The 23,889-nt window shown below is 59.8% G+C and overlaps 1 protein-coding gene across 1 annotated transcript in view; it reads left to right on the top strand.

Moving 5' to 3' along the window:
- The window catches only part of COL27A1 (collagen type XXVII alpha 1 chain), a 123,688-nt gene that overhangs the window by 54,694 nt on the left and 45,105 nt on the right, over positions 1 to 23,889 (top strand). Inside the window, exons 15-25 of the mRNA XM_055120751.1 lie at positions 4,005 to 4,058; positions 4,919 to 4,963; positions 9,254 to 9,307; positions 10,267 to 10,320; positions 10,787 to 10,840; positions 12,895 to 12,948; positions 13,068 to 13,121; positions 14,428 to 14,472; positions 15,712 to 15,765; positions 17,108 to 17,152; positions 23,059 to 23,112. Coding sequence (XP_054976726.1) covers positions 4,005 to 4,058; positions 4,919 to 4,963; positions 9,254 to 9,307; positions 10,267 to 10,320; positions 10,787 to 10,840; positions 12,895 to 12,948; positions 13,068 to 13,121; positions 14,428 to 14,472; positions 15,712 to 15,765; positions 17,108 to 17,152; positions 23,059 to 23,112 — 567 coding nt within the window. The remainder of the gene's footprint in view (positions 1 to 4,004; positions 4,059 to 4,918; positions 4,964 to 9,253; positions 9,308 to 10,266; positions 10,321 to 10,786; positions 10,841 to 12,894; positions 12,949 to 13,067; positions 13,122 to 14,427; positions 14,473 to 15,711; positions 15,766 to 17,107; positions 17,153 to 23,058; positions 23,113 to 23,889) is intronic.

Genomic DNA, 23,889 nt, shown 5'->3' with positions numbered 1-23,889 from the left:
AGTGCCCGGGATTGGGGTTAACCGCATGCCAGGCAAACCCCTGAGCTATCTCTTCAGGCCTGAGGTCCGGCTTTTGCCAGCCATCCCATATCTTTGTTCGCTCCATCTGCAGCCCTATTTGCAGTGTCTCTTTGGGGCATCCCATTTGGTGGTGCGAAAGCAGAGGACTTGGCCGAATCCCCGCAGTAATGCAGAAGAATGCACACATCCCTGCCCACAGCCCTGAGTCCAGGGGACCGCCCTTCGGCCCATGTCTCAGCGCCCTGAGCTGGGGGTAATACCCTGCGCCTTCCTGCATTACACACCATCACGGAGCCTCTTGCCGCAGAACAGGGCAAGACGCCAGTGATCTTTCGTTTATCTCATTGTGGGGGCCACACCTGGCGATGCTTAGGGACTTCCTCCGGGTTCTGAGCTCAGAGATCACTCCTGACAGGGTCCAGGGGTTCATGTGGGGGTCACTGTCACTGTCATCTCGTTGTTCATCGATTTGTTCGAGAGACTTATTGTTACTGTTTTTGGCATATCCAATACGCACGGGTAGCTTGCCAGGCTCTGCCTCGCGGGCTCGACACTCTCGGTAGCTTGCCGGGCTCTCTGAGAGGGGTGGAGGAATCGAACTCGGGTCGGCCGCATGAAAGGCGAAAGCCCAACTGCTGTGCTATCGCCCCAGCCCCTAATGTGGGGGTAGCAGAGATCAAACCTTGGCTGGCCGTATGCAAGGCAAGTAAGTGCCTTAACTCTGCTCCAGCCCACGGGACTCTTTCCCTGTGTCTGCCTCTGGCCACTTTCTGCCTGGCTCGCCCCTAATTTCAAATTCCCTTTGGGGACCTGGGATGTGGCTCAGTGGCAGAGCACAGGCCGTGTTTGCTTGATTCCCCCCTGCACTAACATGAAAAGTTTTTAAAGTGCTTATGTATTAAATCCCTCTCCTGCCAAGGTGACAGCCCTGTCACGGGGGGTTGGAGCCGAGGAAACAAGTCACCATCTCCTTACAGACGGGCCCCTCTTTGCCACCTGGAGTTTGGAGAACCGCAGTGTCGGGGCCTCTCTGAAAGTTGGCAGGGAGAGGAGTTTTCTAAGCCGGACTCAAAGGGTCTGGCGTTCGTGAGTCACCTCTGGTTTCCCGGGGGCTGCGGGATTTTAGCTGAGCAAATGGGAATTCCACGTAGTGATAATCACGTTAGTGGGGATTTGCATGGACTTCATGCTCCGTCCACAAGCCATTTGCATGAGGGCATGTGGTGAAACCTCCATGTCCCCCCGGGCCCTGGCAGCTGGTCAGAAGGGCGTCAGAGGACAGGCTGGCGTCCAGCTCCTTTGGCTCTCGGTGGGCTGGACATACATTAGCCGGCCGCAGCAGCCTCCGGATGCTAGTGGCGACAGCCTGCTCCCCCAGAACGGGGCGTGGGGGGGCCTGAGGTCACCGGCTAGAGACAGACATCCCAGGTCTATGTGATCTTATCCCCGCTCAGCCCCGGCCGCCCCCGTCGTAAGGAGCCGAACCCCTTCGTCTGGCCTTGCAGAAATACGCCGGTTCCAGATTCTGCTCATTTTGATTCCAAGTCACACGGGGTGGGGAAAGGGGGGGTTGGCTTCTCCCTTTAATGAGACCTACCCAAAGAGAGTGTCATCTGGCCAGAACTCAGCATGTGGTGGGGACGTGGCCAAGTCCCTCATCTTCTGTCACTAATGATGGTCTTGCTTCGTTTCCCGGCCTGTAAAACAAGGCCAAGACTCGCTCCCCCAACCCCATGCCTCCCCTCGGAAGTAGAATCACCTTCATGCCTTTGATGGACCCAGGGCTCAGAGAGGCAGAGAGGTTGGTGCCTCTGCCCAAGGTCACAGAACACAGAGCCTGGACGCTGGAGTCAGGGCCGTGGCTGTGGCGAGAGCGTTGGCACTTCAAGGCAAGGCCTCGCCATCACTTGCGCGTGGCTCGGTGCTGGGAGTGTGGCCTGGGCACGGCCAGGGCTGCTCCTGCGACCTCAGGAGGCCAGGCAGCTACAGCTGCCCTCACCACCCCACACCCCAGCTTCCGGGGAGGGCCTGTGGCCAACGGAGGTGATTCTGTCCCTGCCCTCCTTCCCTGTGCCCAGCCTCAAACTGGGGGCCTCCAAGGAGCCTGGCTGGGGAGACCGAGGCCCAGAGTAGTCACACACACACACACACACACACACACACACACACACACACACACACACACACTGATGGAGCTCAGAGAGCATCCATCTCTCAGCTGAGACACAGAGCATGGGAAAAGGAGCAGAGAGAGAGTTTGCAGAGGGTCCCCTCCCCCAGGCGCACCCACCATGGTGGTGGCTGGTGAGGACAGGGATGGTGGATCCCCCAGGGGATTGGTGGGTTAGAGATGGCCCGGGTTAGAGATGGCCCGGGTTAGAGATAGTCCAGGTTAGAGACAAACCCTGGACTGGAGCGATGGCACAGCAGGTAGGGCGTTTGTCTTGTACATGGCCGACCCCGGTTTGGTTCCTCCGTCCCTCTTGGAGAGCCCAGCAAGCTCCCCGTGGTGTATTGGATGTGCCAAAAATAATAACAAGTCTCACAATGGAGACGTTACTGGTTCCCGCTCTAGCAAATCGCTGAACAGTGACAGTGACCGTGCTGCAGAGACACACCCAGGTTAGAGGTGGCCCGGGTTAGAGACAGCCCGAGTTTGAAACAAACCCTACTCAGAGTCCCTCAGGCCACACGAGACTCTTCCCTTCTCCACTGCTGGCCTTTGGTCTGTGCTGTTGTCAGTGTGTGTGTGGCGGTGGGGGAGGGGGGGGCAGTCTCAGGCCCTCTCACCCCTGAGTCATCTCAGGGAAGCGACTCCGGGAGGTCCAGCCCCGAGTGCTAGGGGGTGCGGGGGGCTGAGAGGGGGTGAGTCCCCGAGTGACACTGGGGCAGGCAGCAGCAGCAGAGCGGAGGCCTGGGGGCCTGACTCAGACCCTTGCCGAGGCTCTGCCCCCCAGCCTCCCCCCACCTCTGAGCAGACCCGCCCAGGAGGGGCTCTGCTGCCCCCTCCCAGTCTGGTTTCCTCCGGAGCTGGGCCTGCGGCCTGCGTGCCAGGATCTCCCAGCTGATCCTGGCGGCCCGCCTGGCCTGGACAGACGGCCAGCCCCCCCCCCCGCCCCCCACTTGCTGGCCTCCCCTCACTACACACCACCCACCCACACTCCTGGGGTTGCTGGCATCACCCCAGCCCAGCTCGGCACGGGAAGGACGGGGGGGCTGTCTCCTAGGTGGGGAGACGGAGGTGTGAAGGCCCACGTGCCAGGAAGGTAAAGAACCGAGCGTAGGACGTCCACAGAGCTACGGCCTCGGCAGTGCCCGGAGTCCAGGGGGGTGGGGCGGGGTGCTGGAATGAAGCATTTTCAGTTCCTTTCAAGGTTAGGGGGGGTTTTTTGGAGAGGGGAGAGGGGAGAATTTTTTTTTTTCTGAAAAGGGGATAGCAGACCAAATAAATCTGGTAACCTCTGGACTCTCTAAGACAGAGTGTGTGTGTCGGGGGGGGGGGACGGGGAGGGGGGGCCCCAGCAAGGAACCTGGGCAACTGAGCAGAATGGATTCCGGGGCCCAGGCGTGCAGGTGGTGGACAAGGAACATTCCTGATTCCAGGACACCTCTGGACTCTCTAAGATTGTGTGTGTGTGTGTGTGTGTGTGTGTGTGTGTGTGTGTGTGTGTGTGTGTGTGTGTGTGGCCCAGGCGTGCAGCTGATGGACAAGGAACATTCCTGATTCCAGGACACCTCTGGACTGTCTAAGACTCTGTGTGTGTGTGTGTGTGTGTGTGTGTGTGTGTGTGTGTGTGTGTGTGTGTGTGTGTAGGGGGGGTGTGGCCCAGGCGTGCAGGGATGGACAAGGAACATTCCTGATCCCAGGACAGCGCAGGAGGGTTCGGCTTCTCCAAAGCCCAGCCATGGGGACCCCGGGCGCCACCTCCAGGCTGGCATCTCGTGAACCACCTCTCAGGACCTTTCTTTCTTTTCTCTTCCAGGGTGACATGGGTGCGTTGGGTCCGATCGGCTACCCGGGACCCAAGGGCGTGAAGGTAAAGAGGGGTCAGCTCCTTCCCCCCATTTACTCTGGGTGAGGTCCGGTTCCAGCCCCGTGGCCCCCACCCCCATGAGCCGTTTCGGCCCCGGTGGGAAGGCGACCTGGTCCCGAGGGGGCGGGGGGGGGAGGCTGGAGACTCGGGCGCAGGCGGGGAGCTCATGGCTTCTTGCGTCTGGGAGCCGGTCATCGGTCATCTGTGCCAGACTCTTTTCCTGGACAGCCGTCCTCCAGCTGCGAGGAATCTGATATCATGCTGGACCACGGCGAGTCTGCTGGGGAGCGTCCCTGGAGGCCCAGAGACGGTCTTCCTGAGCAGCGGGCTTCGTGCGTCCCCGCCTGCCCCAGCCAGACAGGCTAAAGACGCAGGGTGCCCAGCTCGGGGACGAGCCAGGGTGGCCAGCGTGCGGGTGGCGGAGCTCACTGAGCCGCCCTCCCCCTGGGCATCCTCTTCCCGTTTGGCCCTCTAGCGCCGTGCTTTCTCCTGCTCCTTGAAGGGGCTGCAGCAATAGCACAGCGGGGAGGGCGTTTGCCTCGCATGTGGCTGACCTGGGTTCCGATCCCCGGCATCCCATATGGTCCCCTGAGCACCGCCAGGAGTAATTCCTGAGCGCAGAGCCAGGAGGAACCCCTGAGCATCGCTGGGTGTGACCCGAAAAGCAAAAAAAAAAACAAACAAAAAAACCCCAGTAATATCCCCTGCTCCTTCAGCACGTGCCATGGCCCTGGGAACCGGGGCACATTGTCCTTTTACCCCCCAGAGTTGAAAACCAAGTTTGTGCTGGGGCCTGGGGTCTCCTGACTTCTGTGGGCCTCCCTCACCACCGCAACACCCCCCCCCCCACCTTTGTCTTGCAGGGCCTGATGGGAAACATGGGGGAACCCGGACTGAAAGGTGATAAGGTGATCTGAATACTCCCTTATTGCACTGTTGGTCTGCATGTCTCCCCTCCGCCTCGCCTGCCGCCCCCTGCTCACCAGGTCCACTCCCCACTCCTCCCCTCTACAGCTGGGCTCCCAGCTGTGTCCTTGGAACTCATGGCGGTGGCAGCAGCGGTGGTGGCCGTGGCGGGGGCTCAGGCAGATGGTTTTGGGGACAAACAGACCTTGGGGAGGTGGAGGGACGCGGAGAGAACCAGCCAAGATGTTTCGGGACGTTCCCTGAGTTCTGAGAACACAGCTGGGCTGGGTGGCCTTGGCCTAGAGGCCACAGTTCATGGGGGCGGGGGTGGGGTGGGCCAGGGAGGGGGCTGCCCTGGATGAGAAGCAGCCCTGGGAAGGGCTCCGAGATGCCCTCTCGGACACAGCGGGTGACAGACCCGCGTCAGCCGTCTTGACTGACGTCGGGAGCCTGGCCTCGGGCAGCCGCCAACCCAGAGCCGCCTCCAGCCACCGCCCACCTGCCTCGCCGCTTCTGCACCCCGTCTCCTCGCCCCATGCCAAAGCAGCGACGGAGGGAGGGCTTTGGGTACAGGGGACCCTCCGACCCATCCCCTGGGGAGTGACAGGGGGACGGTGCCCTCTGCCCTCTGGCCTCCTGCCCTTCCCCATCTGTTTAGTGGCGAACCAACCCCCCCATCCCAACAGAGGCGCCATGGGAAGGCTTTGGGGACTTATCCAAGGACACCCAAGTCAGAGCAGAGGAGAGCTGTCCCAGCGAGACCCCTGCCAGGGCCCCGTCTCCTGAGCCGAGGGGGCACCAGTGCCCTGGAGTACCCCGAAGGGCCCCTGTCGCTCCTACGGGTGCCCAAACAGTGCCAGGACTCAGACGCCAGCACCCAGCCCCGAAGCACACCCAGCATCAGAAGGGCAGAGGTGACCAGGCTTGGACACCACGTCCAGGGCTTACCTGTCATGCCTTGGGGAAACTGAGGCCCATGACAGCAGAGAAATGGGGGGGGGCATTGGGAGGAGAGGGGAAAATTCAGTCATCTTTGGAGGATTTTCCAGCCAGGCCCCTGGACTCTCCACCAGTTAGCGTTGCTGGCTTGGAGTGGGCAGCGGGGTGCAAACCAGCCCTTTCCCTCTCCCTGCTGCGCCCCACCCCTCCCCCTCCTGCTGTCTCCTCAGGGGGCACCAGCCCCCTCCCGCCGCACGCCAGGGCTCTGCTCTCCTCCAGCTACCTGTGTCTGCGGAGGGAGGGCTGAGACCTCCGCACTCTGAGCGGCCTCAAGTGTGAGAGCGTGAAGTGCTGGCCGGGAGGCAGAGGGGCGGCGGGCGGGCAGGGAGGCCAGGAGGCCAGCGGCGGCTTTTTATAGGCTCTGCTGCAGGGCTCGGGGACGGCATCCAACTCCCTTTCCTGCAGGAACATGGAAATAAATGTGTTACATCGCCTGGCGCGTTGGCTGGCGGCGCCTGGGTCGTTTAGCAGTGGAAAACTTGGGAGAAGGAGAGAGAGAGAGACAGACAGACAGAGAGACAGAAACAGACACAGAGACAGAGACAAATGGAGACAGGAGAGAGAGAGAGACAGACAGACAGAGACAGACACAGAGACAGAGACAGATGGAGACAGGAGACAGAGAGAGAGAGAGAGAGAGAGAAACAGACAGAGACAGAGACAGACACAGACACAGAGACAGAGGAGACAGAGAGAGAGAGAGAGAGAGAGAGAGAGAGAGAGAGAGAGAGAGAGAGAGAGAGAGAGTTAAAGGAAGAGTTTCTTGCCCATAGTTTTCAGGAAAATTGCAGCTGTCTTTGGGGTGGAAAGAAGAAGGAAAAGGAAAACTCTGTATCTTTTCTGCCCCCTTGCTGGGTGTGGGGCTTGAATGCTGCATGAATGGGCTTCTGAATAGTCTGTTGCCTCCCCCGCCATCCCTCCCCCCCACCCGCCCCCTCCCTCCCCAGAGTGACGGCCATGCCTCATGCTCTGTGCTCGGTCTCCTAGAATCACAGAGTTTCCATGACCTGGCCTGGCCTCCTGCCCACTTACAAACCCTTGCTCCCTCTCCGGCGGGCACGCCTTCTGCTGGAACCAGCAGCTCTCCTGCTGCTGCCTGCTTTCTCCCAGTCTGTTGTCCGGATTTCTTAGGTACCTTTGAGATAACACACCCTCCACTACCACTCCTTCTTGGGACCTTAAAAAAAAAAAAGTTCTATACTTTCCCAAATTCTGAGATCTAGCACTGTCGCACTGTCTTCCCGTTGTTCATCGATTTGCTCGAGCGGGCACCAGTAATGTCTCCATTGTGAGACTTGTTGTTACTGTTTTTGGCATATCGAATACGCCACAGGGAGTTTGCCAGGCTCTGCTGTGCGGGCGGGATACTCTCGGTAGTATACCGGGCTCTCCGAGAGGGACAGAGGAACTGAACCCGGGTCGGCTACATGCAAGGCAAACGCCCTACCCGCTCACAGAATTGTTCCAAAGTAAGCTTAAAAAAAAAATTACCAGAAGCGTCCTGAGCCAAAGAGATAGCCCAGTGGGTAAGGCACTCGCCTTGCATGCGGCTGACCCCCGTTCAGATGCTCCACACCTGCTCTAAACCCCCTCGGGACTGCTTTGCACAAAGCCAGGACTAGCCCCTGAGCATCACCGGGCGGGGCCCCAGCACCCCTCCCCAGAAGCGTTTGGCTTTTGTTCTGGTAAGGAAGTTCTGCTGGGTCACAGTCTCATGCCCCACCGCATGGAGTGGCTTCGATTCTTTAGTCTAGAGCTAAAACAGTGGGTCGGGCACTTGCCTTGCTCACGGCTGATCTGAGTTTCACCCCAGCACCCCAAAGGGCCTTCTGAGTTCTTCCAGGAGCACTACCAGGTGTGGCCCAAAATTTTAAAAATAATAATAATAAATAAAAAGACCCTCCATTCTCCTTCATTCTTTTTTTATTTACCTTTTTGGGCCATACCCGGTGATGCACAGGGGTTATTCCTGGCTCATGCACTCAGGAATTACTTCGAGCAGTGCTCAGGGGACCCTATGGGATGCTGGGAATCGAACCCGGGTCGGCCGCATGCAAGGCAAACGCCCTCCCCTCTGTGCTGTGGCTCCAGCCCCAGGACCCTCTGTGCTTGCTGGGGCTTTCTGCGCTGGCTTGCAGCTACTCTCAGGGCTGGATATCGCCTGAGTGCTGGGGGGTGGGCCCAACTGAGAAGGGCCAGAGCAGGAGGCTGGCCGCCACGGCGGTGTGGAGACATACCCCTCCCGGCCTGGGTGCGGCAGAGAGTGGCAAGGGCCTGAGAGACCGCAGACAGGCAGGAGGAGGCTCAGACAGGCAGGAGGAGGCTCGCAGGCTCTGCGGGACGGGACGGGACGGCATCTTAGCCAGAGTCCCCTCCAGACCCATCACTGTGCATCTCTGACCTCCCTGCCATGCCTGAGGGAAAGCAGCTCACTCAGGGCTGGGGCCAGAGCACAGCCAGGAGGGCGTTTGCCTTGCACATGGCCAACCCGGGTTCGATTCCCAGCATCCCATAGGGTCCCCCGAGCACCGCCAGGGGTAATTCCTGAGTGCATGAGCCAGGAATGACCCCTCTGCATTGCCAGGTGTGACCTAAAAACAGAAAGAAAGAAAGAAAGAAAGAAAGAAAGAAAGAAAGAAAGAAAGAAAGAAAGAAAGAAAGAAAGAAAGAAAGAAAGAAAGGAAGGAAGAAAGGAAGTAAGGAAGAAGGAGAGAGAGAGAAAGAAAGAAAGAAAGAAAGAAAGAAAGAAAGAAAGAAAGAAAGAAAGAAAGAAAGAAAGAAAGAAAGAAAGAAAGATAGGAAGGAAGGAAGAAGGAGAGAGAGGAGAAAGAGAGAGAGAGAAAGACAGGCAGTTCACTAGAGGTCGGCAGGGACTGACTGCAGGTTGAGGAGCCCCAGGTTGAACCCCGCAAGTTCAGTCGCCCTCAGAGAGTCCCACAGCCCCCCCGCCATGTCTCATTGGTTGATGGGGAAGAAGGGGGTGAGGCTCCGGGAGCGGCATCTGTGACCCCCAGGGACAGCTCTCCAGGGCGGGCGGCCATGCACCCCCGTCAGTGGAGTTCCCAGCAGAGACAGGCGACCCTAGCTGACCCCGTCTGTCTGCTGAGACGCTTGCTGGCACCTCCTCCCTGCGGTGCCCCCTGCCCAGGCTGCCCCCTGCTGCTGCCTGCTGGTCAGGGGGCCTCGGGGAACAGCCTCGGCCGAGCTGTGCCTCGCGCTGGGATCTGGAGGCGGGGAAGCTTCCGGAAAGAGCGTGGTCTCCACTGTGACCTTCTTTGCTGCTGTGCGTTTAGGGTGAACAAGGGGTCCCAGGCGTGTCGGGCGATCCCGGATTCCAAGGCGACAAGGTAACTGCTGCCGAGCTCGCCCTGGGTCCTCCGTCCCTGCCGCAGCTCACGCCGGGCCCGGACCCCCCCTCGGAAGCGACCTTGGCCACCTGCACCCGGCCGGCCTCCTCGGCCCCTCCTCCATCCACCTCACAGTGACACCCTCTGGCTGGGTCCCAGGCCTGGCCTCCACCCTCCCGGCCTCCCTTCCCCTCAAGGCACAGTTCTGGGGGCTCCTGATCCGCCCGTGGTGCCCTGCAGCTCCCAGGGGAAGGAGCTGCCCACCACTGTCCAGCCGCTGGCCAGCCCTGCCCTGCTCACTGTTCCCAGTGTCCAGAGGTAGCCCATCTGTCCCTCGCCTTTGGGACCACTCTCTCCCCTGGTTTGGGTTTCGTTCCTTGCAGACCTTGAGCTCCCTGAGGAAGCAGCCCCAGATGGCCCCGGGTGCAGGGGAGGGGAGGGGAGAGAAGGGGGTGAGGGCTGGGTCAGGCCTCACGAGCTGCCTGCTGAGCTCCGGCAGCCGAGGCCGGCTCCTCTCTGCCTGGGTCCCGCACCATGTGGCCACATCTGGACCTCACCCAGCCGGCCAACGAGCCCCAGATGTTGGCCCTCTCTCCCGCGTCCGTCCCCTTCCCGCCCTCCTGGCTGGCGTGTGAGCACCCAGCCCCCGGGGCTCTGGGCTGTGAAGCCACGCGGGCCTGGCATTTTCTCCAGTCGGCCAGCCCCGAGCCCCCACCCCCCTCGGGGAGCAGCCAGCCCTGGGGGCCTGGGGGCCTGGAGGCAGGAGGCCTGGCCCCATTACCAGGTGCTGAGCCGAAGCTGCCGTCAGGGAAACTGAGGCAGAACTCCAAGGGCACATCTGCCCCCACCGCCCGGAGCGTGCGGGTGGGAGCGCTCCAGATGGGCAGAGCTGGACAAACCGCTGCCCAGCCCTGGTCCCTTCTGTCCTCCTAACCCGGCTTGCTGGGGGTCTTTTGCAGGGCAGCCAGGGATTGCCCGGGTCCCCGGGTGCACGGGGAAAGTCGGGGCCTCTGGTAAGTACCTTCTGCTCTGAGCGTCCCCGACCTCGTGCCCAGGAGGTGGGGTGCGGGGTGAGCCCAGGGCGGCAGCAGGGCTGGCAGGTGAGGCCGGGTGCGGAGAGCGTCCATGAGCACACGGCACTCAGCAGTCCAAGAACGCCCCTGGGGTGGCGGGGAGGGGGGCTTGAGTGACTGGCAGGTCCTGTCAGAAGCCGGGCTCCCTCTGTTCTTCTCTGGAGGGGGGGGGGTCACTTACCTGGTGGACGCTCCGGTAGGGCAGGGCCTTCTCGGGCTCTCTGGTGCAGAGAATAGTATCACTCCCATTTTGCAGATGTGGAACACAGCTTCCGCTGTGGCCAAGTGTTGCAGGCAGGTCAGCTGTGTTCCCACCTGCCCTGCAGCACCCGAGGGTAGGGGGGGAGCCGTCCACGGTCTCCTCGGCTGCCTCAGCTGCCTCCCTGCCATTCCTTCTCCTCTGCAGGGAAAAGTTGGAGACAAAGGACCCCTGGGGCTTCCCGGGCCCCCTGGACCCGAGGTACGTGCTGCCTTCCTGCCCTCCCTGCTCTTCCGCCCGACTGTACCTGTCCTTCGGCTTGGGGGCTGGGCTTGGGGGGTGGACCTGGGGAGGAAGCCCGTTCCAGAGGAGGAGAGAGACTGAGCTGAGGGGGCCCTGCCCCGAGAGAAGGTTCTCGACCTGCCCTGCTTCCTTTTCTGTCCTCATTCGGGACTTCTCCCAGGCTGTGGGCAGGTGCCCACCTTGGAGCACACCCCAGGTGTTTGGCCATCATGAGCTCTGCACCCCCCACCCCTTCCCAGGAGCCCTCACAGGCGCCTCTGCATTCTCCAGCTTCGGGCTGGAGACAGCAAAATCTCTGTCTGTCCCCTGGGCCTCTTCCAGCTCCCCCACCCCACCCCTGCCGGCACCTTGCAGACAGTCTGCATTCAGAACTCCTGGCTACAGGCAGCCGGAAAGAAATGTTTGTTTGTTTGTTTGTTTGTTTTTTTAAAAAAAGGTCTGGTATTTGCATAAAGAGTTGGTGTTGGGTAGATGTGGCAGCAGCTCCAGAACTAGCTGGGAGAGAAACTCCCGGGCGGGTCTCTGCCTTCCTGCCCTCTGCAGGGAGACAGCCCCCCCGACCCCCAGTGCGAAGCCCGGGTCTGGGGGATGAGCAGGGCAGGGCCAGGCCCCTGCAGGAGCATCCTTCCAGGGGGTCCAGGCCAACGCCAGGCAGAGCCCCCTGCACCCAGACCTCCCACCCTCCCTCCCTCCCTCCCCTTCCAGCGCCCGGGTCCGAGTGCCTGTTTGTCCGTCCTCGAGCACCCCGACACTCACGGCTCTCTGAGCCGGGGTCTCCAGCCTGGTCCAGAGATCCCGTCTGCTCTCCCCAGGACGCACCGAGAAGCGTTTCCTGAAATCCACGAGTTCTGACTTTCCACTGTGTTGCCTTTGGCCGGGACTCGGCCTATCTTTAGACAATTGGAGCTGGCCTCTCTCTCGTGGCCCCCGTTCCTTCCACGGGTCATGGTGGAAAAAGCGTTTTCCGAGAGTCTGGGTTTCCCAGCAGTCTGGCCAGTGCAACTGGACAGCACGCTCCCTTCCGTTTATTAGGATCTCCCCCGCCCCGCCCCATGCCAGAGGATTCTCTGCAACTTTCTCGGTGAGGGCTGGTTGAGCCGCCACCACCCTCCGGGGAAGGAGCTGTCTGTCCTGCGTGTTTGCAGAGAAGGACATTGAGTCACGCGTAGCAGGGAAGCGACTTCCTCAGGGGTCCCTGCTGCTGCTGCTGGTAGCAGATGAGATTGAGTCCAGCTCTCTCCTGGGCCCCCATCCCCACCCCCCGGGCGAGATTTGGGCGTGCCTCCCCCTGCTCCGCGCTCTGTTTGGATTGGCTGACTCGGTTTCCAGAGGATGGCTCAGCCCGGCAGCCCACAGAAGCTGATGAGCGTGTCAGCGCCTTCCCGGCCCGCTGCCGCGTTCCCAGAGACCGCAGGGGTGGGGGGGGGGGAGAGCACCCGCTCCCCGGCCCCCCCCCGCCGGGAGGATGCGCCTGCCCCCACCCTCGGGCCCGCTCTGGGGGAGCCCCCGGATTTAATCAGCATCTCAGCTGCCAAGTTCTCTCTGGAGACGGGCCACCCCAGACAGCGAGGAACACTTTTATTTTTTCCAAGGCTGGGGGCCCAGAATCCTTAGGGGTGCAGGTGTGTGTGTGTGTGTGTGTGTGTGTGTGTGTGTGAGAGAGAGAGAGAGAGAGAGAGAGAGAGAGAGAGCCTTTATACTTGAAAGACTTACAATGGTGGGGCTGGAGCGATAGTACAATAGGGAGGGCGCTTGCCTTGCACGCGGCCAACCGGGTTCCAACCCCAGCACCCCATATGGTCCCCCCAGCACCTCCAAGAGTGATCCCTGAGCACAGACAGGAGTGAGCCCAGAGCACCACTGGGCGTGGCCCCCAAGACGATGAATAACTGAATAAACTGAGTGAGGGATGGATGGGTGTGGCTCAGACTCCTCCAAGCCCCGTATGCCCAGTTCTAGGTGCTCCCCCCACAGAGCCCCTGGTGATCCCCCCCCCCTTCTCTTCTCTGCAGGGATTCCCAGGAGACATTGGCCCCCCAGGGGAGAACGGTCCTGAAGGTGTGAAGGTGAGCGCAGGAGGCTGCAGAACGCCCCCCCCCCCTGGGAGTGAGAGAGGAGAGCGGAGTCCTGCCAGCCTGGGGAACAGTGGGCGGTGCTGACACCCCCTTCTTCTTCCCTCCCCCAGGGTAAGCCCGGAGCTCGAGGCCAGCTGGGACCTCCTGGGCAGCCAGGGCTAGAGGTGAGAGCAGCTAGGCCCGGTGCGTGCAGCCGCCCTCCCCCACCCCCCTGCATCCCCCAACTTTCTCTGTCCCTCAGAGGGGAGGACTCAGCCCAGCACCTCCTCCAGTCTCCCCAGGCCTGCCCGACCCTTCCCAGGCCTCTGGCAGGTTCCGCCTCCCCACTGCACCCCTGTTACCCTGGCCTTTCTCTGGGTGCCGCTGCCCCACTCCTGCGTACAGGGGTGGAGTTACAGCTGAGCCACCGGGGCGGGGGGTGGGGGGCGGATCCCAGCTCTGCTCTGCACAGCAGTTCCTGAGCCCTTTGGCCGCGTGGCTGGTGGCGGTTCCAGCCCAGCTCCACTGCCCCAGAGTCTGGCCGAGACCCTGGTCCTTGGGGATGAGGGTTGGGACGTCATCTAGTCATGAACAAAGAAGACCAAAATGGGCTTCCACGGGTGTGGGGTGCCACCAGGGAGACCCCTGGGCCTGCCCATGCATGAAGCTCTCCAGCCTGACCGCGGGGAAGCCCCCAATCACCCCACCCCAGGGGGGCATGCAGGAGGCCGGGCCAGAGCTATGGCACATCTGGTCCGCATGGGTCCCTCCGCGGCCGTGCTAGGGCTGGCGGGGTCCCAGGGCTGGCGCCGGGAGCCGCCACATGGCCTCTTTCCTGGAAGCTGGGGCAGAGAGGTGGGGGCGGCTGCGGAGGGGCCCCTGGATCAGGCCTGGCGGGCTGGAAAACGCGCTGCCCTGCGCACTCTCCAGTCATTCATTCACTTCCACGCTCCTGCATTCATTCATGCCTCATTCCCTCTGCACCGGGCCACCTTTGGCCACGCCCACTCATCGATGCGCATGCCCTGTCCCGAGTGATGGGGGGGCGGGCGGGGGTGAGGGGCTGGCTTCAGAAAAGAGTGAGAGACCCTCACATCCTCTAGGAGCTAGTGTAAACCCACGGACCTCCTCTCCCCCCATCCTGCCTACTGCTCTAGTTCACTGAAGGGGAAACTGAGGCACCCTGAGCTGAGGTCTGCTAATGAGCAAAAGCTAAACTAGCGGAGCCCAGTCTCTGGGCTGCAACCTGGGGTTCTGTCCCCCGACACCCACTGGCATTGGACGTCCCTGATCACCATTGTCCCCAGGTGCCCTGGTCCTGGTCCCACAGCATGGCATGACCTGTGCTGTGAGCAGGCCAGAGGGATGGAGAAGGGGCAGACCCCTCATTTCTCTTGGTCCAGGTGGGCCCCACCCCACCCCTCCCTAGCGGACCCAGCCTTCCCTTAGGATTAACACTCGGCTCTTTTCCACCCCATGCCTCCTGACTAGGGCGACGAGGGCCCCACGGGGCCACCAGGAGCCCCTGGCTTGGAGGTGAGTGTTGCTGGTCTCAAGGAGGGGAGATGTGTGTGTGTGTGTGTGTGTGTGAGTGTGTGTTTGGGGGGGCAGCCAACATCCAGCTGGTGCTTTGAGAAGAAGCCAGCAGTGATGGGAGGCCGGGGAGACGGCGCGGGTGTTTGAGCACATACGCGGGAGCCCGAGATGGATCCCCAGGGACCGCTGGGCTCCCTGAGAGCCTGGGTGTGGCCCCTATGAGATAGGGGGGCCTGGACAGCCGGGGAGGGGCAGGACCCCGCCAGAAAGGTCTGGGGCTGCCGAGGTCCATTAGCTGAGGGTCCACGAGAGACCCCACTTTTCTGTCGACTTGGAGCCCACAAGGCTCAAAAGAGGGCGGGGCTCACTGTGAAGTCCCCGCTTCACAGCCTAGAAAGTGGGTGCCCCCCCACCTGCCTCCACGTCCCCCCCCCCACCTGCCATGCACTCCAGGGCACACACACCCCCCCCCCCCCCCGCCAAGGCCAGTCTTTTCCACCAGCATCTGGCTGACACGCAGCAGCGTTTTACTCTTGGGCTTTCTTCAGAAATGACCGAGGAATCCAAAACGCGCTTCCTGGTGTGCGTTTATGCCTGTTGACCTGAGTAATGAAAACTGAGACACCTTCGAACGTATTACTAAGTCCTCAAAATTTCATCATCAGCCCATTTTAGGCTCCTCAGAGCGATCATTTAATACAAACTGGCTCCATCTTCGAAAGCAGCAGGACCTAGCGAACAAAACAAAAAGGTTTTTTACCTTTTCTCTTTTTGTTTTTGCAAATCTCTTTCAAGTCAGTGCTAATGGGAGTCAGCTGGAAACCCCCTCTCCCCGCTTCTGTATTCAGTCTCCTGCTGAGGCCACATGGCCCGAGGCACCGGGACTCTCCACTCAAGGTCCTAGAATGTGTGTCCCCCGCTGGTGCCCTCCAGGGGTTCAGAGACTGGTTCCTTTCCCGGTCTCCTGAAATGATTTTGGGGTGCCTGGAGCACAGTGGAAGGCTGCCAGTTTTCACCGTCCTTCGTCTGTGCCCCTGAGATTCTTCTCCTCCAATAAGACCAGCTGTACCCACAAGGTCACATCTGCACCCCAGAACAGCTGGCAGCCTGGGCACCGGGGCTCAGTGTGCGCCACTCCTGGGGCACTGTGCCTTCGCCACTCTGCCCACGGGGCTGCTTGTGAGCCCAGCAAGGCTGCCCCCCACCCCCACTCCTCTCACTCCCTTCTTTCTGTCACAGGGTCAGCCCGGCAGGAAGGGGTTTCCCGGGAGGCCTGGCCCAGACGGCCTGAAGGTAAAGGGACCTGGACATGACCTGGCACGGGGTGGAGGGACGGGAGAGAGGGGACACCGACTCATGGGGGCCCGGGCAAACCCCGAGCTCCAGGGCCAGGTGTGCAAAGAAGGGAGTGATGGCCCCTCATTTTCATAATGCACTGGGGACAGAGAGGGGGCGCAGGCACAATCATCCAGCAGGGCTGGACAACGGGGTCACCGAAGATGGGGATGTGCCTGTGCGTGGTGCTGGGGAACTGGGAGTAGGTGGGTGGGGTAGGGGCTGGAGCGTAGTGGTTGATGTGATGGGGAGAAGGTGGTAGGTAGGAGGTGGGGATGGCGGGATGGAGGGAAGTAGGTGGACATGGAGGAAGTAGGTGGGAATGGCGGGATGGAGGAAGTAGGTGGGGATGGAGGAAGTGGGTGGGGTTGGAGGAAGTAGGTGGGGATGGCGGGGTGGAGGCAGTAGGTTGGGGTGGAGGAAGTAGGTGAGGATGGCGGGGTGCAGAAAGTAGGCTGGGGTGGAGGAAGTAGGTGGGAATGGCGGGATAGAGGAAGTAGGTGGGGATGGAGGAAGTAGGTGGGGGTGGCGGGGTGGAGAAAGTAGGTGGGGATGGAGGAAGTAGGTGGGGATGGCGAGGTGGAGGAAGTAGGTGGGGATGGGGTGGAGGAAGTAGGTGGGGATGGAGGGAAGTAGGTGGGGATGGCGGGGTGGAGGAAGTAGGCGGGGATGGAGAGGTGGAGGCATTAGTTGAAAGTGATATGATAAGTATGTTGCATTTGTTATAGTTTTTTTAGTTACCAGGACAGAGCTAGCTGGCATCTGTGTCCTCAGGTCTGCAGGGGACATGGGGGATGAGGTGTATGCTTGGGTACCCTAGTCTGTGGGTACCTGGGCGGAGTGGCCCAGGTGTCTGTGAGCCCTGCTAGGCTGTGGCCTGTTCCCACCCGCCCTCCTCCTGAGGGGCAGTTTCTGCTGGTCGGAACAGCGGCATTTCGGGCTCCGCCCTCTTCCGCCCTCTCAAGCGGAAGACCTCGAGCCATCTACTTCACCTCTCTGGGCTGCGTTCCCACCTCCGCACGGGGCAGTAGGCCCACACCAGGTCCCAGACGAGCTAGGAATGGGCGTGCCGCGTGATCTGCCCAGGGCCACTCAGACAGGTGATCAGGGCCACCCCTCGAGGCCTGGCTGTTCCAGCCAAGTAGCCCCTTGGTCCCTGTCCTTTGTCTGGAGTCTCCAAGGCTGGCCGCTGGACATGAGGCTCCAGGTCTGTCCCCACAGGGGGACGAATGTCAGTCACCTGCATCTCCCCGCGTGTCCCATCACCCTCCTGAGTGACGCCCCTTCTGCGTCTTTGCAGGGAGAGCCAGGGGATCCCGGACGGCCGGGGCCTGTGGGCGAGCAGGTGAGTTGGCAGGGGAGGGGGCAGATGGCCCCCCGTCTCGAGCCCGGCCCCCTCGACATGTGTGGGTGGGGGTGGAGGGAGGAGGTCCACCAGCACCCACCCCCTGTCAGGGATAAAGGCAATGGCCCTCTGGGAGGTGCTTATGGGACAGTGGGACTCCCCCCGCCCCAGAGTGGCCATCCTGCAGGCTGATCCAGGCTGTGAGCCCGAGAAACACACTGCACCCCCACTGTGACGCCAGAGCTGCTCACTGAACAGTGCTCTGAGCCACCCTGCAGGTACATGCATGTGCTCCACGTAGAGGGGGATGTCGGAGCCCAGAGAAACAGAGGCGCTTCTTGCCAGGGACCCTAATTATACAGGAAAGGGAATGCAAACGGGTGGCCAGGGCACGAGGGGGCCTCAAGAGGTCACCGAGACAGCAGGCAGTCACTCAGAAGGTCTGGGGGGGGGGCGCCCCTGCAGAAGCGGGGTCCTGGCACTGGAGAACAGTGACGCTGAGTGTTAGTCTCCCGCCCCAGACTCAGCCTCTGGCAGCCAACGTCAGGCCGGAAGGCAACAGTAGCCACTGATGCTGCAACATTGTTCATTAGTCCCTGCTTAGGTACGGGAGCCGCCGAACCTGGGCCCACAGGCCTGTCCGTCCGTGGCGTGAGAGCAGGGCACGCCAGCTCCCTCCCCGTCCCTGTAGCATCTGCCTGCGGGGTGGGGGGGCCAGGGGGAGGAGAAAGGAATTCCCACGGCGGGGGCTGGGGTTTTGAAACCTATCCAGCGTCATCCGAGCACATTCTGTGGGAAGCCCGGGAGTTTGGAAGGGCTGCCGAGGCCTGGATCTATTTCCAGATTGAAAGAAGGAAAGGGGGGGAAAAAAGACAAGATGATGCATCAGTTTAATTTTATGGTTACGCTGAGAGTAGATCCCTCAGGGTGTAGATCCTTGGGATCCTAGAAGGCCAGGATGCCGGGGGTGGCTGGAAACCCCTCTGGCCCTGCAGCCTCACCTCTTCTGGGCCTGAGCCCCTTCGGCAAAGCCTCCTCCCACCCCACTCCTCAGCCCTGATTCAGAATAGAGCTGTTAAGTGCGTAAAATGAGACCGAAGGATTGCCAAGCAAACCAATTCTCCTGAGACTAAATTTTGGAATAAACTTAAACTGTGAATTGTAGAGATAAGTTGCTGCTGCAGCTTCCTCCTCTTCCACCTCCCACTTTCTCTTCCTCTTTCTCCTCCTCCTCTTCCTCCTCCTCCTCCTCCTCCTCCTCCTCCTCCTCTTCTTCTTCTTCTTCTTCTTCTTCTTCTTCTTCTTCTTCTTCTTCTTCTTCTTCTTCTTCTTCTTCCTCTTCTTCTTCTTCTTCTTCTTCTTCCTCCTCCTCTTCCTCTTCTCCTTCTCTTCTTCTTCTTCTTCCTCTTCTTCTTCTTCCTCTTCTTCTTCCTCTTCTTCTCCTTCCTCCTCTTCCTCTTCCTCTTCTCCTTCTTCTTTTTCTTCCTCTTCTTCTTATTCCTCCTCTTCCTCTTCTCCTTCTTCTTCTTCTTATTATTATTCCTCCTCTTCCTCTTCTTCTTCTTCTTATTCCTCCTCTTCCTCTTCTCTTTCTTCTTCCTCTTTTTCCTCTTCCTCTTCTTCTTCCTCTTCCTCTTCTTCTTCCTCCTCTACCTCTTCCTCTTCTTCTTCTTCTTCCTCTTCTTATTGTTCTTCCTCTTCCTCTTCTTCTTCTTATTCCTCCTCTTCCTCCTCCTCCTCCTCCTTCTTCTTCTTTCTCCTCTTCCTCCTCCTCCTTCTTCTTCTTTCTCCTCGTCCTCCACCTCCTTCTCTTCCTCCTCTTCTTCTTCCTCTCTCTCCTCCTCCTCTCCTCCTCCTCCTCCTCTTTCTTTGAATAACTATACATTAAAAAGTCACAAAGATATTTATGGTTGAGTTTCAGGCATATAATACTCACCAATGTCCCCAGTTCCTCCCCCCGCAAACTTACCAGCCTGCCTCTGTGTCAGCAACTTCTCCCCTCCCCTATTGTCCTAGTGTCCTATCCCTCCCATCCTGCCCTGGTGGCCAGCTTCCTACCGAAGTCCAGTTCTGCTCTTTGCTTCTATTGCCTTTGGACTTGTGTATTCCCCTAGGAAGTTCCTTTATATCCCAAATATGAGAGCATGTAAGAGAGACCATTCTGGACCTGTCCTTTTCCCTCTAACTTCACTCAGCTGATACCCTCCTGACCCATCTACGTAGCAGCAGATTGCACTACTCCATCTTTTCTTAGGGCTGAGTATTATTCCACTGTGTAGGTAAACTACGGTTCCTTTATCCACTCCTCTGCTGGTGGGTGCTTGAGTTATTTCCAGATTCTGGCTATTGTGACTCGTGCTGCAATGAACATAAGTGTGCAGACGTCCTTTATGCCATGTGCTGGGCATATAGACTTCTTTGTCACTGCATGCAGTGATGATTTCGGGTGGCAGAATTCCAAAAGGGCCTCCGTCACCAGGAACCCTTGCTGAGAGCCTTCACGCTGTATTTTAGATATCCGCAGCGCCAGTTATAAGATGACCAGTGAACACCAGTGAGCTCCCCTGGGGCCTGTGGGTGCTTGGGGCCAGTGCTCAATTTCTGTTCCAGATTAGTGCTGGGGCCGTCATCCTGCGGCTGGAGCACACCCTTGGCACGTGGCACAGTCAGAATCAACCCTTGGGAGCCCCTGGTTTCCTGAGCCTGCTCAGCCCCCAAACAAAACTACAACCCAGAGCTGCTACTTTGTCTTCCAAGTGGTTCAGGACTTGTAGAGTTGGCCGGAGTGAGACTACAGTGGGCAGGGCGCTGACCTTGCATGTGGCTGACCCAGGTTCAATCTCCAGAACCACAGAGGGTCCCCTGAGCACTGCCGAGAGTGATCCCTGAGCACACAGTGGGGACTAAGTCATGAGCACAGTCAGACGTAGCCCCCAAACCCCCTCCAAAACAAAACAAAACAAAACAAAATTTTAATGATTATCATAAAAGATCTAGAGTTTAGGACCCCACTGCTGCCCTCTGAGGCTGGTAGAGAGAGTGATCTTGACTACGGTGCCAAATAGAGGGACAGCAGAGCCGGGACAGGAGGACAGGGACCCCTGCCCTGGGACAGGGCAAGGAGGCCTCTGGCACTGGGTTGGGGTTCCATGGCAGCTGGGTGGAATGGATGGACCTTGCAGTGAGGGGTGCCCATGAGAAGCCTTCCTGCTCACCCAGCCTCGCACACGTTCATTGGACACCTGCTGTGCCCATCAACAACATGTACCCGCCCCCTGCCCCAATGGCCTTCGGGCAAAGCTATTATTGCCCCCATAGGGGGGCACAAAGAAGGGCAGGCTCTGAGCAGCCACTGGCCCAGATCTCAGGCACCTACAGAGCTCAGAGCCAAGACAGACCCTTGCGCCTGGCCTGTGACTTTCTGAGCCCCCTGCCTTCTGCGACTCCACATGGAAATCACTGACCTGGCTGTTGTTTGGGACCAGCCTCTTCTCAGAATTTCATCTCTAAAGGTCCAGCCGCTCCTTGTGGGAGCTCAGGCTGCCCTGGCTAACCCCAGGGCCCTTCTCTCTCCTCTCTCTCCCTCCCTCCCTCCCTCTCTCTCTCTCTCTCTCTCTCTCTCTCTCTCTCTCTCTCTCTCTCTCTCTCTCTCTCCTCTCTCTCCCTCTCTCTCACTCTCATTATCTCACTCTCTCGTGCTCACTCACTCCCTCTCTTGCTCTCTCTCACACTGTCTCTTTCTCACACACATGCTCTCGCTCTCTTACTCGCTCACCCACTCTCTTGCACTCTCTCTCTCTCTAGCAGGGCTCAGGGGACCCAATGGGGTACGAGTGATTAAACCTGGGTGAGCCGTGTGCAAGGCTAGCGCCTTACTCACTGTACTGTGGCTCCGCCCCCCCCTTTAAAATGACCCCGAGTGGGAGGAGAGGGGTTTCCCATTGATCAGGCATGTACGTGTGTTCTGCGTTTCTGGGTCTCAGACCCACCCCTGGGCAGTCACGGGGAGGCGTGTGAACCTTCACCTGGAGACCCCCCGCAGGTGTGGCCCAGAGGAGCCTTGTCACTTGCCCGGGGCCCCACCAAGCGGGAGACGGACTGGGGATGACCTAGATAAAGTGCCAGGGCAGGGCTGGGCACCGAGCAGATGCCAGGCGTTAGTCAGCCCGCGACGGCCTGGAAAGGGCTCTGGCTGCCAACGCCCCACACGTGGGTCTCTCCTTTGACCGGCCAGTCATGACCTCATACCTCGCACCTCATTCCTCTGCCCCCCAACGTCAGCCCCAGGACCGGCCCCCGCGCTGTGCCCACGCTGCCCTGCCCCTCTGCCCTGGACGCCCAGGGTGGTGCACGGGGCTCTGGCCTTGAGTCCAGAGAGGAAACGCCGTGCCCCCGCCCGGCTGCCTCTTGCACACTCGGGGAGGCCCCGAGCTGGCCCTGGGGGGGTGCTACCCCCACCCTCACTGGGCGACCAGCCACCCCGTGGCTGCACCTTCTCCCCTGCTGACCGGCGGTGCCTGTCCTGTGTGTTTCTGGCCAGTGCTGGGACAGGCAGCAGGTCTTGGGGGCCGATGCGCTCGGGCTCCGGTTCTCCTAGAACTTTGGAGGGCAAACTCAGGCTTCCCCAGAGCTGCGCTGCACCCCTGCAGCTCCCAGGACCCACCCCCTGCTCGGGTTCCTGGGGTCTGGGTAGGAGTTGGGGCCTGCCTGGCTCCAGTCTCTCCAGCAGGGGCCTGTATGCCTGCCCCCGGGGCGAGCGACCTGCAGACGCTGAGGGGACGTGGGGACAAGGGACAGAGACGCTGTGTGTTGTGTGTACATGCACATACTCTCGTGGGAAGAACAGTGTGACTGTGTGTGTGTGCGCGCGTGCACCTGTATATGTGCAGGCATTCCCGGGAAGCACACTGAAACTGTGTGTATGTGCGTGCACATGTGTGTGTATGTACATGCACATATGCTCCTGGGAAGCACAGTGTGACTATGTGTGTGTATGTGTGCATGTGTGTTGTATACGTGTGCAGGCACTCCCGGGAAGTACACTGCAACTGTATGTGTGTGCGTGTGTGTACGTGCACCAATACTCATGGGAAGCACAGTGTGACTGTGTGTGTGAGTGTTTGCCAGTGTGTGTATACACACACATGCACTCCCGGGGAGCACAGTGTGATTGTGTGTGTATGTATGTGTGGTGTGTTTGTGTACATGTGCAGGCACTCCCGGGAAGCATGCTGCAACTGTTTTGTGCATGCGCACACACATGTGTGTGTGTGTACACTCCTGGGAAGCACAGTGTGACTGTGTGTGAGCGTGTATGTATGTGCAGGCACTCCCAGGAAGCATCATGTGACTGTATGTACATGTGTGTGCATGTGTGTGTGCACGCGCATGCATATGTCCACTGGTACGTGCACCCTTGCAGCTAGGAAAGGCGTCTCTGCAGGACGCAGCCAGGCCTCTCCTTCCCGACTTCTATTTGGTTGACTCGGCTCTGATATTTGTATCCCAGTGGACAAATTTGTTCCTGTCTTTGACATCGCCCCAGAGCCTCGAAAGACGGAGACAGACTTCTCCCAGGCAGGCCCTCCCTCCTCCCACCGCCCCATCCCCCCGCCGGCCCCCCGCTCTCCAAACGGGGCCCAGCGTGGCTGCCTCCCAGCTCCTGGCGCGGGAAGACATGTGTGGCTCCCAGGGCTGCTGGCAGCCGCCTGCTCCCAAATGCAAACCATCTGCTCGAGCAAGGGGAGTCGGACAGTGCCCAGCCCGGGTCCCGAGTCCCGGCGGGGCTAGAGGCGCCGGCAGGGAGGGGACTCCCAGGAAGGCAGAAGTGGAGTTGCCCGGAAGCCAGCACGTCCCTGAACTCACGCCATGCCTCTTTTCTCTTCTTCCGTGAATGTTCCCTCTAGGGACTTCTGGGATTCATCGGCCTGGTGGGGGAGCCAGGCATCGTGGGAGAAAAGGTAAGCCCCCCTGCCCCGGGGACTAAGTCAACAGATGTGGTGTTCGGGGATTTTTAAGAAGAGATGAAAGAGGGGACATGGCGGAGCTGGAGCGATAGCACAGCCGGTAGGACGTTAGCCTTGCACGCAGTCAACCTGGGTTCGATTCCCAGCATCCCATATGGTTTCCCGAGCACTGTCAGGAGTAATTCCTAAGTGTAGAGCCAGGAGTAACCCCTGTGCATCGCCAGGTGTGTCCCAAAAAGGAAAGGAAGGAAGGAAGGAAGGAAGGAAGGAAGGAAGGAAGGAAGGAAGGAAGGAAGGAAGGAAGGAAAAGGAAGGAAGGAAGGAAGGAAAAGGAAGGAAGGAAGGAAGGAAGGAAGGAAGGAAGGAAGGAAGGAAGGAAGGAAGGAAGGAAGGAAGGAAAAGGAAGGAAGGAAGGAAGGAAGGAGAGAGGGAGGGAGGGAGGGAGGGAGGGAAGGAAGGAAGGGAAGGAAAAGGAAGGAAGGAAGGAAGGAAGGAAGGAAGGAAGGAAGGAAGGAAGGAAGGAAGGAAGGAAGGAAGGAAGGAAGGGAGGGAGGGAGGAAGAGAGGAAGGAAGGAAGGAAGGAAGGAAGGAAGGAAGGAAGGAAGGAAGGAAGGAAGGAGGGAAGGAAGGAGGGAAGGAAGGAAGGGAAGGAAAAGGAAGGAAGGAAGGAAGGAAGGAAGGAAGGAAGGAAGGAAGGAAGGAAGGAAGGAAGGAAGGAAGGAAGGAAGGAAGGAAGGACATGGCAAGAGTTCTCTGGGGGTAGCACACATG

The sequence above is a fragment of the Sorex araneus genome, chromosome 1 (assembly GCF_027595985.1).
Source record: "Sorex araneus isolate mSorAra2 chromosome 1, mSorAra2.pri, whole genome shotgun sequence".
Taxonomy (NCBI): Eukaryota; Metazoa; Chordata; class Mammalia; order Eulipotyphla; family Soricidae; genus Sorex; species Sorex araneus.
The sequence above is the reverse complement of the archived record's forward strand: the minus strand, read 5'-3'. Positions and strand labels throughout refer to the sequence as shown.